Source organism: Stegastes partitus, unplaced genomic scaffold (genome assembly GCF_000690725.1).
Source record: "Stegastes partitus isolate 25-593 unplaced genomic scaffold, Stegastes_partitus-1.0.2 Scaffold967, whole genome shotgun sequence".
Classification (NCBI taxonomy): Eukaryota; Metazoa; Chordata; class Actinopteri; family Pomacentridae; genus Stegastes; species Stegastes partitus.
The window spans coordinates 125454-141471 of record NW_007578698.1 but is presented as its reverse complement, the minus strand read 5'-3'; the positions used below and the strand labels follow the sequence as shown (position 1 = coordinate 141471).

Here is a 16018-nt window from a genome sequence, read left to right as displayed (position 1 = left end):
GAGGAAATCAATATGACTGGTGCTGCCTTCAAGTGCAGCCAGAAAAGGAAAACTCAGGACATGTTTTGAAATCAATATTGACTAGATAAGGCTCCAGCCCCCCCGCGACCCGAGTGAGGATTAAGCAGTGTATAGATAATGGATGAATATTGACTAGATAAATCGAATCAAATTTGAGTTGCTTAGTGAAGGTTTCAGTTTTTGCTTTATTTCTAAAATGAGATTTCAGCCACACCAAGTAGCTTCTGTTTGTCTTTGAAAGTGTTTCCAACGCATAAAGAGGTCCAGCTACTTCACCATCACATTACAACCCTTTAAACCTCAAATGATGACATGAACTTCTTTTCTCTCTGCTCTCTGATCTTATCACATAAAAACATGTATGTGGGCAAATTGCAGAAAGTGAGTTATAGCTCGGCAGCCTGCAGCATCAGGAGCAAAGACTGGTTTATAACCAACAGTCTCCCAGTGAACAACACACTGAAACACTGTCAGATTTCACTCTGGTGCCGCATCAGGACATTCAAACTTGCATGTTGTGACTGTTGTGTGCTTTTGAAAGATTTGTTTTTTTTTGTTTGTTTGTTTTTTTTTGCTTATACACAAGAATCTGTGCAACATCAGTGCTTTTGTACATTAACAATGGCCCTCTGGAATTTCATTATTTTCCACATTCAAAGGAATCTGTGCAATATCTAATTACATTTTTTTTCTTCTAATGTCCATCCATGTCCATACGTTCGTGCACTCTCCCCTTTGCACTGCAAAGTTCCCCACTGTGGGATTAATAAAGGCTTATCTTATCTTAAAAAAATGAATAAGACCTCATTTGGAAGCCAAAGAAAAGCCGGTCATCAATGTCACTTCATGTAGGTTAATGTATGAAATTGCCAAGAACTTAATAATCTTTCCTAATTTTGTTCTATAATATCAAGTGACGGAGTTTGCATGTTCTCCCCGTGCAGCGTGGGTTCTCTCTGGGTTCTCCAACTTCCTACCACACAGTCTAAAACATGCTGAGGTTAATTGGTGATTCTAAATTGTCCGTAGGTGTGAATGTGAGTGTGCTTGGTTGTCTGTCTCTAAGTGTAGCCCTGTGATGGACTGGTGACCTGTCCAGGGTGTCCCCTGCCTTCACCCTGAGTCAGCTGGGATAGGCTCCAGCCCCCCACGACCCTAGTGAGGATTAAGCGGTGTATAGATGATGGATGGATGGAACATTAAGTGACATACCTTCATGTATAATACAAATTGATTATTTTAGTCGACTGTTTTAGATTCCAGTCACAGTAGCTGCATGTTCACACTCTCAACCTAAAGAACACACATTAGTCCTTTAGTGTTTGTGGTGAGCTGCTCCTTTAGTTCCTTTTCCTTCACAGGCTCCACTCCTTCACTCACAAACTGCTTCTGTCGCCTTCATTTATTCTCATTTAGAACAAGATTGTAAACACTTCTCGGTCTAACGTGAGGCCAAACACCGCAGCGATATGATTTGGATCGCTCAAACATCAAATGCCTCATATAACAGATCATTTTAATCGAATTTACCCCTCATCTATGCGCGATTCAGCCTCAAACCAAAATCTCCGACAGTCCGTGAAGGCACCGTCCCCAGCATGACGGAAGGGGGGAACCCCGGCGCTGTGACGTAGCAGAGCAGCCTGAGTGGTGACTCCCCATCCAACCCTGGAGCACAGTGAAGAACCGGTGCATTTCCTGCCGTTTTCTGCGTCTCATCCACTGATTCCGCTGCGTCCGGATCCTCCAGCCGGCAGAGAGACGCGCCGCTCCAGCGCAGGTGAACGTTCATGCGCGGGGTTGTGGAAATAGTGTTTTACTGTACAGAGCAGAGCAGCACAAAGGGAGCAGACAGGAGGCTGAGCGTGTGTCAGATGAATCCCTCCCATCCAGGAAGGAGGCACAAAGCCTAACACCTGTTAAGCGCAGCTGTGTGATGAAACACAAAGCACCTTCTCTTTTATCTTGAAGGACTCAGCTCCAGGGCGTCATTTTTACACCAGTTTCCTCCAGTTGTGACAAATGATCAATTTTATGCCAAATGAATAATTGATAAGTTCATTAATGAGAAGGGGGGCACCTTTGAGGCGGCTCAGGGCTCCACTGTGGTTAACTTTAAGCTGCTGCCTCTGGAGATGAGGAGGATTCAGAGAGCTCAGGACGCATCTCCTCCTCAGTCCGTCATAAAAAGTGAGAGCAGCTGATGAGCAAAGGGTTAAAAAAAGGCGCAGCTAGACGCCAGTGGAGCTGAAGTCATCCGGCAGAGCGCACAGCGAGGAGGAGGAGAGATACCGAGAACACCTCCTAAAACACTGATCTAGGACGACTCAAGCTGCTGACGATCTGCTGCTTTCTTTTCATCATCACTCTGTTCTTTCTCCCTCCACTCTGACACGCAGAGCTCCAGAGGAACAGAGAGGAGGTGGAAGAAGGAGAAAGAAATCACAAAAAAAAAAAAAAAAAAAAAACGCGCATCCCAGCGCCCCAACTATGGCTCCAACGACGCTCGTCGGAAACCTCGGCCAGCCTGCCTCTCAGGAGCGGGCTGTAGTGCAGGATGAGAGGTCTGCTGTGCTCCACCGAGTGTGAGACCTGCAAGAAATATCACTTGACAGGCCGCCCTCCCCTCGGGGGACAGAAACAGACACCCTCGCTCCTCTCAACCTGGAAACTGGAGGCTGGAAGCGGCTCAGATCTGCCGTGCGTACAGTGCGCCTCCTTTCCAGAACTCTCCTGTCCTCACTTTTTGCTGGAGATTCTCCAAGAAGCCGCTGTCTCTCTGAGCAACTTAGGAAAACTTTGGCCCCCGGATTACTGCCCCTGAAGCCGGCGGGGCTGAGCGTCCATGCGGGGAGCGCAGTGAGCATCGTGCGCTCGGCTGCGGGGATTTGGAAACGCAGCTTCGGGGGGTTGATAACAACAAAAGTCCTGCAAAGTCTTTGAAAGTCCAGGAGCCACCGCAGCGAAGATGCCGGTCCGGAGGGGCCATGTGGCTCCACAGAACACCTTCCTGGACACCATCATCAGGAAATTTGACAGTCAAAGTAAGATTGTAGTTTTTCGTCCTTGAGATCATTCTGGGAGCTGAGCAGCCGATTTTCTGTCATTAAAACTCAGTTAATAATTGATTTCTCGTCACAGAGGCTGTTTGGCATCCTAATGATGTAGACTTTTAACTGACGCTTTGCTTTCTAGAATTAACCTCAATAATGATGTTTGCTGATGCGTGTTTAAGTGTTGGCTGGTGTTTGGCCCAGAGAGGGAGGGAACCCTGAAACACGTTTAAACAGAAATCTGGGGAAATCTTTAGTTTAAAAACATGACTTTTCCTTTAAAGGCTCACACTCACCCTGACCTGAGGAGGCTGTTTACATCCTCTGAGTGAACATTTTGTTCAGCTCTGAACCCTGCAGACGTCTGTCATTCAGGAATTATTCTGCCTTTTTATCAACTAAAACAGTAAATGACTTTAACAAATGACATCAGTTTAGTTTGTGCACATCCTCTCATGCTCTGATGTCCCTCTCAGCGTCTCATGCTGCTGCTGTCTTGACTGATTTTGTCTCCACCACACTTGGACACACTTATCTGCTTTTGGGGGCATGGAATCAATTGTCTCTGGCTCACTTAGTCTAGATATGTAAAATAGTTTTTTTATGCACTTCAATAAACCTAGTCCACCGTACATCTGCTCATCAAGCGTGAAACTATAATATGCTTCGTTTTGTGTTTGCATGGAAAGAATAAAATAGTAAACAAATGTAAGCTTCAAAAACAAACAATACATCTGAGCTGCTAAATTTTGCATAGGAGCCCAGGGGCATGGAATTTGAGGCTGTCTATATTTCAGAATGCGCGGGCTTCATCTGTCCTCGCTTCCCTGCGGCGGTGTTTTCTTTGATGCAAATCGTTCATGTTGTTTCCATCTCTGAACGTGTGACCGGCCTTCAAACGTGCTTCACCCGCCTCGAACGGCACGTCTCCTCCACTAGCTCACCTCAGGGCAGATGAAGAAGGTGAGGATGGTTTGAGGGAAAAGCGGAGGATGTGTATCATTAACAGGCGTCACTTTCAGGTTTCTGTCAGTCAGGTTGATCCAAATGCAGCTTTTAGGGGATTCAAAGGTCAGTTATGTCTTTCAGGGCTGATGGGATGAAGCCGTGCATGAGCTGAAGGGAAGTCTTGAGGAACCTCTTTCTAAATGCTGAAAACCACCAACCACCAATGTGCTGTTGGCTTGAGCAGCTCACAAGAGTCTCGTAGGGTGTTCTGGGTCAGCTACGGTGCAGAAAAAAAAACAACCTGTTTCCGACACAGAGGTGCTGAAAAGCAACTTCACACAAGTGCAGTGGAGTTGAATAATTGACGTTGGAGTTGGGTAATTGACATTAATCCTGTGGTACTTGTTTTTCCGTCCTGATGAGCGTGGATGACTCTGCAAAGGTGAACATATTCCACTGCTCGCTGGACTCACCTCGCGTAGTTCATATCTTACATGTTTCTTTATATTTGCAGCTTGTTCGGTGTTTGGCAGGACGGAGGTTATTTATGAGAGAGGAGAGCATTACCTACAACTGAGAGAACTTCAGTAACTTTACATGACTCGTGTCGTCGGGTGAATTTTCTGTGGTCAGGCCGATGATGTCTGATGGTTGTGGAAGTGGTGGACACGGAGGAGGACTGTTGGCGGATGCAAGCGGGTGCGGAGACGTCCTCACTAGTGGTGGTTGAAGTTCGAATCCCTGAAAGTTTTAACTGAGCAGAGTGTTGACAAGGACAGCAACTGGGAATTATTTTCTTGATTAATCTCGACAATGATGAAAAATGTCGATGCGAAAGCTCCAGATGACGTCTTCTTTTGTTCACAACCTAAATATATTCTGTTTATGTTTAATTACTCAAACTATTTATTTAATTATCAAGGCAGCTAATTGATTTATTCGGTGAAAACTAATAGAGTAAACACCACATCTCTGTTTTTAACACAAGATTAGCGGACACTCTCAAGTATTTCCTCTCCTCCATCCTTCTGGATCCACAGTGACCCCACTGCCCCACATCCCTGAAACCTGAGCCCCCTCCTCTCATGTTATCCAGAGTTCGGTAAACCAGTGTTAATGACAAGAAGAGTCTGGTGTGGGTTTCTGCACTGCGAGGTAATGCTGGTTCCATACTACAGGCCAAGCGAGCTTCATCTGAACAGCGATCAGGAGCGGGTTTATCCTGTTCGCTCGCTTATACGGTACATGAAGGAAACTTTCTCATGTGGAAGGTGGGGCCAGCAGCCTTCATGGTAGAGTGAATGTGGCAGAGTCATTTGGTTTCTAGGATGGGGCAGGTTTTGAAAAAACACAAACTGTTGGATGCTTGATGCTCAGCTGTGGAGGAGATGATGATGGAGGGAAGTGCAGACCTTCATCACCCGTTATGTAGTGTGTCCCTTCAAACAGTCTCTTCTCTGGGCTTATTTCTGAAATGGTCTCTAAATGAAGTTTATGAGGCACTAAGCTGGGTGGTCTGCATTACAAATCTGTACATGTTTCCACGAAGTAAATGTATGTAAAAAGCAGCACTCTAGTGGGGAAAAAATTAATAATGTGTCAATCATTTTGGTAAGTTTTGTTTCATATATCTTCAAAAATATGAATGTAGAAGTTCATCCACTGCGATGAAAACTGCAGGTTGAAATGTGTCAGCAGTTTGATCAGTCCACGAGTCTGGAGAAAAGAAAAAAAACTGACGAACCAGATGGAACCAAAATGTACCAAATGAACATGAGATGACACACACACATACACACACACACACACACACACACACACACACGCACACACAGACGCACAGTGTCACATTCTTGTATTTCATATCTTCAATTAATGCCTACCTCTTTAGGACCCTTTCTAGACATCATCGGAGCAAATGAAAGACGTCCCTGAACTTGGAAAAAAACCTCTTTTAATGACATCACCACAGATTTAAGATACACACTAAAAAAATTCTTATTATTTTTCCATGTATTTTTACTGTACTTACAAGGTCCGCCTCAACTTTTTTTTTCTTTTTCCAAAGTAGCCCTGATGCATCGGCTTTCTGGAAAATAGAGAAACTCACCAAATGACAAACCAGATGGAACCAAAATGTACCAAATGAACATGGGATGACACACACACACACACACACACACACACACACACACACACACACACACACACACACACACAAACAGCTTTAATGTGGAAACACTCAGCCATGACTGACTCCTTATTTCACTCATAATGTTCCTTCAAGCATATATATGAGACACATCGACAAGGTAAAAAAAGAAAAAAAGAAAACATTAAACCTGCAAATAATTGATTAGTTCCAAAGTCTTACATCAAGAGAGGGAAAACTTTAATGTCAGATTTTCAATTAGTGCTCACTGAGAGTGAAAAGCAGCCCTGCGCTGAAACGAGGCAAGACGCTGCTTCCTGGTAAGATGATGAAAAATGATGCATTCAAAGGTCATTTTAAGTAATGAATGTATCTGAAGTCAGGAGGCTCATCAGACGCCAGAGGGAAGAAATATTCGACTCTGAGACAGGATTTCATTACTTCAGAGTGTATATTGAACAGCAGTAGTTTGTACTGGTCATGTTGCTCATGTACAGTTGAAACCAGAAGTTTACATACACTGTATAAAAATACACATCATCTGTGTTTCCCCCCTCACTGTCTGACATTGAATCAGACTAAACTTTTCCTGTTTTAGGTCAGTTAGGATTATCAAAATTATTTCCATTTTTTAGAGATTTTTTTTAACACTTTCTTCAAAGTCAGAAGTTTACATACACTAAGATTAAGCTATCAAACCATTGAGGAAAGCCCAGATGATGATGTCATGGCTTTGGAAGCTTTTGATAGGGTAATTGACAACATTTGCGTTAATTGGAGGAACACCTCTAACACACTGCTTCCTTTTATAGCAACATGGAAAATCTAAAGAAATCAGCCAAGATATCAGGGAGAGAATTGTGGACCTCAACAAGTTTGGTTCATCCTTGGGTACAATTTCCAGATGCCTGAAAGTTTCACGTTCATCTGTTCAAACAATTACAAGCAAGTTGTTTTTTTTGGCCTTTTTGCCTTTATTTGATAGTGCAGTGACAGAGAGAGACAGGAAAGCGGGGAAGAAAAATGGGGGAAGGACCATGAGCGGGATTCAAACTCATGACCTCCACATCGGGGACTATAGCCCCTCTGCATATGGGACACCAGCTCAACCAGATGAGCTATAGCGACGCCCCAACTATACGCAAATATAAACACCATGTCAATGTCCAGCCATCATACCGCTCAGGAAGGAGACGAGTTCTGTGTCCCAGAGATGAAGTGTTTTGGTGTGAAATGTGCGTATCAACCCCAGAACAAAAGCAAAGGACCTTGTGAAGATGCTGCTGAAGCTGGTCAGAGAGTCATTATCCACAGTGAAACGAGTCCTGTACCGACATGGGCTGAAAGGATACTGACAGAGGAAGAAGACATAACTCCAGCAGCATCATAAAAAAAAGACAGATCACAGTTTTCAGATGCAAAGACAAAGACTTTCATTTCTGGAGTCATGTCCTGTGGTCTGATGAAAGTAAAACTGAACTGTTTGACCATAATGACCATGGTTACATTTGGAGGTAAAAGGGGAAAGTTTGCAAGTCTGAGAAAACCATCCCAACTGTGAAGTACGGGGGTGGCAGCATCATGTTGTGGGGGTGTTTTGCTGCAGGAGGGACTGATGCACTTCATAAAATAGGTGGAATCATGAGGAAAGAACATTATGTGGAAATATTAAAGCAACATCTCAAGACATCAGCCAGGAAGTTACAGCTTGGGCGCACATGGGTCTTCCAAATGGACCATGATTCTAGGGATATTGCCAGATTAGTTACAAAGTGACTTCAGGACAACAAAGTCAATGTTTTGGAGTGGCCATCACAAAGCCCTGATCTCAATCCTGTGGAAAATTTGGGCAGAGCTGAAAAGGCGTGTGGAGCAAGGCGGCATACAAACCTGACTCGGTTCTGTCAGGAGGAATGGACCAGAATTCTATCAAAGTATTGTGAGAAGCTTTTGGAAGAAAATCCCAAAAAAAAAAAAGATCCAAGTCATACAGTTTAAAGGCAACGCTACCAAACACCAAGGAAATGTATGTAAACTTCTGAGTTTGAATAAAATGATCAAATATTCTCAAAAAAAAAAAAAATTGTCTCTCTCGTGTTTCTGGCGTTCAGCAAATAGAAATAATTTTGGTAATCTTAACCAATCTAAAACAGGAAAAGTTTAGTCTGATTTAATGTTGGACAGTAAGAAAAAAAAGGTTATGTTCCTGTTTTACAGTGAATGTAAACTTCTGGTTTCAACACTTTCATATTGGCCCTAAAGCGATTCCACCACATCTTAAATTCTACACTGTGTTCCGTTATCTCAGTGACAAGTTCTGAATCCAATCAAATCTAATCGTGTTGACGTTACAGTAATTTACAAGGAATGTAATCCTGCATGTACCTGATTGGCCCCCACAGCATCTGGCAAAGGTTAAGCCTTTAATTTCAACTTTCAACCAGACCACCATATGTTTAGTCTTTTTTGTTCCTTTTCCTGCTGAGCCCTCTGCACTGGCACGCGTTCAAATTAATAATAGGTGTGTGTTTTTTTCCTCACACTCGTGTCTGTCTGAACACCGCCTTGGGTAGAAAAATATTTCACGCTGGTTATGTGTTCCCTCTGTGTAAAAATGACAAAGACATGAAGAATTACGAGCCACATAATCTACATTTTAATTGTCTATAGAGAAGCTGAAAACGTCATGATCCATAAAGCTTCATTCAATATTTTCAGACCATTTTAAAATTAATGTACATATGATAGCTATAAGATACACATGTGGTTCATATAACAAAACTGTGCTACACCTATGTATTTTTAATGACTAAGATATCGTACATATAGTGGGTTATGATCTCCATCAAGCCCTGTGGCGTTAATTTAACAACGGCTATAAAGTGCATTAATATGAGCAGCATATAGGAGCCCAACAGCCGAGAGGCAGCTGGACAGTGATGCACGGCAGCAGGTAAGAATTGATTTCCAGAGTAAAGGTGTTTATTAGATTATTAGAGAGACGCGAGGAAGAGGTCAGGGTTGTTTTGCATAGAGATTATTGATGTATCCACTGGAGGAGAAATAATGAGGAGCGTGATATTTGCTTATAGTAGAGGATGACCAACCTCGGAGAGGGCATTATGAGATCCATTGAACCGAACATCATGGGCTCTCACTGAATCTGAGCAAATGTTCATTCATTTCTGTGTTTGATTAATGGCTGTTTGAATCCCTCCCACACTCATCATGTCTCTTTGTGTTGTGTGAGGAGTGACTGGCTGCGGGCCCAAAATGTCGGAAACACAGCCGGTCAGACCAAATTTCGGCGAATAAAGTGTGCTGCTGCTCCGCTGTGACATATCCACCTCTCTCACAAACCTCCGCTCCTCGTTTCTCTGTTGGCAAACTCTGAAATTGCACCGATTGGCCGAAGGGTGTGCTGTTTGTTTGAAGAGTCTCATTTGCAAGTGGCCTTGTCAGAGAATGCATAATTCATGGGGGACAACATGTTTACTGTTTCTGGTTTGCTATTTGTTCTGAATACCTCTCCTATTTGGATAAAACAATGCATGCAATTAGATTTCACCCCCCTTAAGAGCAAAAAGTAATTCGCTAAGTAGATGGGAAACAGTGGTCAAACGTGCGTGTGGAAATTTGGCCCTGGAGGTTTCCAGCTCGGGTATTTTATGCGCTGTTATCCCCTGACTTCAGAGCGTCTCTGCTTACTGTACACTGATCCTCTGAGCATGTATCCCTCTCTGTTTACTGTACTGCGATCCCCCATGCTTGATATCCATGCTGCTCCACGCAGATTAGACTGCAACAGACAGCCTCCTCGACAATAACCAACAACACTTCTGACCTCGGTGGGAGGTCACGGCAACCTTTTGGGTGGTGTGTTGTTGTCGATTTGGCGCTCCTTGGAGAAGACTTTGCCCAATTACAAGCCTTGAAGTCACTGTACTCTGGGGAGGATGTTACCGTTCTACAGCTGAAGTACAAACACTCCATCGCCATAGCAACTGACCCCCCCCCTCCACTCCTCCACCCACACTCCCACCCACCCTCACACACACACACACACACACACACAGCAGTAGAGGGTAGAGGTACAGTGTTTCTTAAGCAGCTGCAGGTAGTTTTACCTTCCACACCTTTTAGAAATCATTTTTAATACTGAGTGTGCGACGAGTGCTTGCTGCAGGTGTTTAACAGCTGCTACAGCGATCACACAGAGCACACTGACAAATGATTTGCTCCAGTTTCAGACCAACTGACTGGTCAGAGAGTCAGAGATGGATGTCACCTTCTGACCTTTAAAGACAGAGAATTGAGACTTTCACGATATGAAAGCATGAAAAGTGAGGACACAGATGGTTTAAGAAGCCTGAGGCAGGAGAATCTTCTGTTAACAAGTAATGTGTGTGCATGTGTGTATCTGATGACTGATGTATGTTGTTCCTCTCTGCCACAGAGCTCCGTTGTTGTCCAAAAACTCTCGCTGAGCCACGTTCTTGTGCTTGCGTTGCTTCATTACACACTCAATGACACGATCGTTTATTTTGAGTCAATTCAAAAAACACCACGGTGCTGTTGGAAATACTTCAGAACGCAGCGAATCTGATACATTTTCTCGGTTTCTTGGAAATGGTTGTATATATATTTACGTCCATAGCAACACATGCACCTGAGTGTGAGGGCAGAGAGTCAGAAACAAGCAGATCAACTCGTCACTGCTGGGTTTGACGCTGTGTTTTTGCAGGACTTGTAGAATAGCTTTAATGTCACATATAAAAGGACAGAGTGCTTTTGTTTCTGGACTTGACAGAGTGTAATAAGTGATCAACAGATGCACCAGATTTGAGGAAAGCTCGCTGGGAGTGACAGGTGTGTGCTTAAAGTAAAATCATGTTTATTCATAGATCACAAAATCAGAAGTTCGTCTCAAGCTTACAGCTTGTGTATGTAACATATTGCACCATCTGTCTTACTAGAAAGTGGTACAGCAAAATCCATTCGCCTGGTTTCAAGAAATATGCGTTGCTAGACACTCGAGAGAGCTTGATGAACTATTGCAGTTGGTCTTTCAATCACTACACTGCTGGCAATGTTGGTCTATAGGTAAATACATGGAGATGTGTAACTGTTGCTGATGCTCATTGCAGCGTTGCTTCAGGACTGATGTCATATCAGTATGTGGAAGCTGCAAACGCATGTATTTCTATCAGGACAGGATTCAAAGCAATGAATCAATTTAAATAAACGTTTTTAGCTCCTTGCTTTGTTACAAATAACAATCATGTGTCAATAATACAAGATCCTGGTTCAGATACATATGTGGGTGTTTATACCAAAAAACTTCATCTTTTGTATTTTTTATTTGATAATATTTAAGATGCACTTTACAATTCATTTCAGAGTTTCATTGTAACATTTGGGCTGCAAGGTGGCTCAGTGGTTAGCACCGTAGCCTCGCAGCTAGAAGGTCGCCGCTTCACATCCCAGTGAGGACACCCAGGATCTTTCTGTGTGGAGTTTGCATGCTCTTCCCATAGACTGGTGACCTGTCCTGGGTGTCCCCTGCCTTCGCCCTGGGAGAGGCTCCAGGCTCCGTGACCCTAGTGAGGATTAAGCAGTGTATAGATAGTGGATGGATGGATGGATGGATTGTAACAGTTGCACAGTCAGACAATCTAGTTTTACAGCTGACTCAATTTTCATTATTATTATTTATAGCATTATAAGTAGCTACAGCAACAGCAGGTAACTAAAATATAGTCCACCTGATCAACCTGATAGTTAGCTTAGTGTCACATTTAGTTAAATCCCCTTAAGTCCCCCCCAAAAAATTCATCTCTGTGTATCAAAGATCAGAATTTTTTCCCCACATGCTGCAGCTCAGCACACCAGCTCACCTGTAACTCTGCTCAAGCACTACAGCTACTCTGTGCTAAACAATAGCAAATTGTGGGGAAAAAAAAGACACCACATTGAAACATTAACAAATGAACGACGTTTTTACTGGTCTTTAGGAGAGCGTGTTACTGACTGGACTATATCAAATTCAACATGTTCTGAGCTCCCAAATACGTTAATATTGAAGTTTTCAGATGATATTACGACGTGTTCTTGGAAACTGATAGTATTCTTTGTTATCATACAGATGGATTAGTGCATGGATGTGAACGGAGTACATTTAATATTCATCCAAAAAAGACACAAGAAAGATTCTTGGCATCTGGTGAACTTGTATCTTCCACCTGTTCTTGTCCTTAACACACAGATTGAAGAAGTTTGAGTGTCCATATGTATGCTGCTTTATCCCGGGGTGCTCATATAGAATCTATTTGCAGGAAGGCACAACAAGACATTTATTTATTTTGTGGACACTGAGGTCACTCGAATGCACCAAACAGATCCGGTTATTGTTTTTCCGATCCATAATACAGAGCCGTGCAGTATGGAGCCGGTGTATGGTCCCGCTGTTTGTCTGCTCAGCTTGGAGCTCCTGTGTGTCTGTTCAGAGATGTGTTGCTTCAATTTAGTTTTCAAGCTGCATTTACCCAATGAATATTTCTGTCTGTACATCTCTGGCAGATAATATTAGCCTACATCAGACCCCTGTCATAGTTTATCTGAGGAAAATCAGCTTTTACCATCAAACGGAGGAATCAGAGTCCCACAGGCTCCAGGGAACTCTGTTGTTCCTCAGTCTGTCAAACTGTTAAATCAGAATTCTAAATATTTCTCGCTGTTCCTGTGTGGACCAATAAACACTGAAGGCAGGGATTGAATCAATGCACTGCAGCCACTTATTCATAACGCCTGATGCAATATATGTTATGGTATTTGTTTTGTCGCTTGGTTAAATGTGTTTTTGTTATTTATGTGAAACGATGCACATCTTGGGACCAATCTGAGAAGAATATTCTGATTATAAAGTGAAAGCAAATTGACAAAAGAACATACAATATTATAGCAGTGACATGTTATTCCTCCTGGTTTGCTTCCAGTATTTCATTCATTAGGACCTTCAATAGCAGCAGTGAGTGTTTCAGCTGGACAGAAGCTGCTGGAGTACGTTGGCAGCAGAGACACAAGCTGGACGTTATCTATGAGTCACAACAGCTCTCCTCATTTCATTCACTAAGAGATGTTAAAGGGGACTAAAAGCTCTGCAAGCCTGTTGGTGTGGTAACTAGGGGTACATTTTAGTCTGAAGGCTCACTAGCTCATTAGCTTGCTAAACGGAAAACACAATGACGGTGTATTTAAGGTAAAAGACTGCAGGAAAAATCAGTGTTCTTCACACACTGGTCAGTTTTAAGACATCTTCTGTCACTTTAGAGGAAAGAAAACATCCAAAATACACATTCAAGTGTTTATTTTACTACATTATGTCTGGTTATGTTGGTAGATCTTAATTACAGAACAACATTGTGTTTTCTCGTACTCTATGTGGCAGAAATATTCAGTACAGCAACACTTATATAAAGCAAACTCTCCAGTTTTATTTCTGTCTATATTCTGAGGGATTTTGTTCATATATCAGCCAGATTTCTAGAACATTTTGTTCCTAAAAACAAATGTTTTTTTTCTGATTCATGGAGTGACAACAACAGAACATCCCCTCTGTAAAAACCTTTGGCTCTTATGTGTCAACAAAATAAAACACGAATTTTGAAGCTGCTGTTATCCAATGTTTAGATTTCTGTTCTAGAAATCACTGCACATTTTAGCATGTTTAGATATGTATTGCTATATTTAGATATTTAAGCATTGCATTGGAGAAAACTTGTAAAAGAAAAAAACTCTGTAAGTAATTTTCTGTGCAGGTTTGATGGCGATAAGCATTGGTTTAAAATCCCACCAGTTTCCCTGCACTGTGTCACCTTAAGAGACATATTTGTAATTCCTGTTTCATTCCTGTCTGTAAACCTTCCTCTTCTGTGGAGCGGTTTATACTCCCACAGTGGGAGGTTGAATAAAAGTAGAAGGTAGCAGCAAGGACAGTGAGCTACAATAGCTTCCTCCATTTTGTCTCTCCAGCTATTCATTGCTTAAATTTGTAAGTGCGTCTTCATCAAATGAGAACTGTTCCAAGATTTATTTCCACTTTTCCACTTGAAATTAACCGATTTGCCACGAAAACACCATCATGAACTCCACGGTTTGTCATGCGGTTTAGGTGTAATAACTTGAAATCATTTCCCTCTGCGACTCGTGGCTCTTTAAACAGGCCCACAGAGTCTCTGTTCACTCAGCAACAGCAGGTCGTCCACCTGGGCGTTTAGAGCTCGACGCTTATGCGCTTCTTGATGCTTTGATGAGCTCGGCTCACAGTTGCATAAGGCTCGGAGCCTTGATGTTCCCAGTGCTGGAAGAAAGACGTGCCTTCTGCGCTACTGTAACTGCTGCTTAGTACATGCAAATGTTACACACACCCACAGCAACATATGGCTTGCATACATGGATTAGGCTGGAACAAGACGTTTGTGGGTTCCATCTGCAGGCTGGCTTGCTGGATTTTTCTAATTTTACTGCTGCCATCGTTGAGCTGTTTTCCCTCCTGTCCTCTCCTGCAGCTGCACGGTGGCTCTACAAGTGTTTAGACTGATATTAACATTCATCTGCAAAGAGGCCTCAGTAGTCGCTGTGCTGCCGTCACTACAGAATGAATACAAGATTGAGGGTCTTGTCCGGTGGTTAGCTTTGTTTCTCTGCTCCATCTGTTTCATTGGGAGGGTGTAAACACAGCAACAGTGCTACACTGCTGCTGGAGTCAGGAGTGAGTCAGTGCTTGGAGATTGCACTTTGCTGGTGTGAAATCACTCGTCTCTCGCTCACACTCTCCCTCTGTCTCTTGTCTTCTTCCATTCTCTCTCGTTCATACACATACACCCACACATGATACCGAGGGGGCACGCAAAAGAACACAGGCACAGTACACGAGCGCACTCATGTACTTGTAAACTCTCGGAGCTTGTAAAGACTCTGCTCTCTCGCTGGCCTCCTTCTCCACCTCGCTCCTTCCTTCATGCTGCTCTTTGTCTCATTTGACAGCCTGTTTTCTCGTGTCTCAGTCTCTCCATCTCTGGTGTCCAGCAGATGCCCGCTGGGCTGCCATGCCTAACTGCCTCCTGATCTCGAATGGGCACACATCCAGTTGGGCAACATGGCACCTGCTGGGGTGTGCTGAGGGGGAAGAGGCTGTGTGTTCCTGAGCAAAAGAGCTTAAAAACCATTATTTGTCTTTTGTACAAGACATGAATTCCTCTTTATCCTCATTTGGGCTTTATAATGAGCAGCTTTACCCAGATTAGGTTGCCTCAGCTCAGCATCGAAGTATGCAGGTTTTTGTGGTGGCAACCAGTGACTCAGGTTTAATTAATGCTGGAGGCAAATTGTGCAGATGACTTTGTTGGATTAATGCTGAAGAAATCACAAACAGCCAATCGCACCTGCAATGTAGATGTAGCAGGAGGTACAAGACTGTGTAACTTTTGTTAAATCGTCTTCAGTGAAGGTAGCTCAGAGCCCAGCCTCAGTCGCTACATCTGCATTGTCACAATGTGGCGTATTAACATAGGACTGCTCTAAAACTTAGGGTTTTGTTGGTAACATACCCAACAAAGGGATTTCTGTATCATTATTCTTCTTTAAATTTGGTTTCTGTCTGGTTTGAGCAGAGCCATAGGTGAGCTGGTGTGCTTGAGGAGGGTGGAGAGAAAGGCAGGGACTTCATACATCTGCACAATCTAAAGAAACAACAGCAAAAAAAAAAAGGAACCTAAACCATTTTAAGGCATTAGGGGATTCCTTTCATAGCATGAAAAAAATCTAAATCGTTGTCATGCAGAGA

The 16018-nt window shown here is 43.0% G+C and overlaps 1 protein-coding gene across 1 annotated transcript in view; it reads left to right on the top strand.

The window, feature by feature from the left end:
• Positions 1–2989: 2989 nt before the first annotated feature.
• Positions 2990–16018, top strand: part of LOC103366703 (potassium voltage-gated channel subfamily H member 2-like) — a gene marked incomplete at its 3' end in the record, with an annotated part of 42684 nt that continues 29655 nt past the window's right edge. Inside the window, exon 1 of the mRNA XM_008294492.1 lies at positions 2990–3065. Within this exon, the coding sequence (XP_008292714.1) occupies positions 2990–3065 (76 nt within the window). The remainder of the gene's footprint in view (positions 3066–16018) is intronic.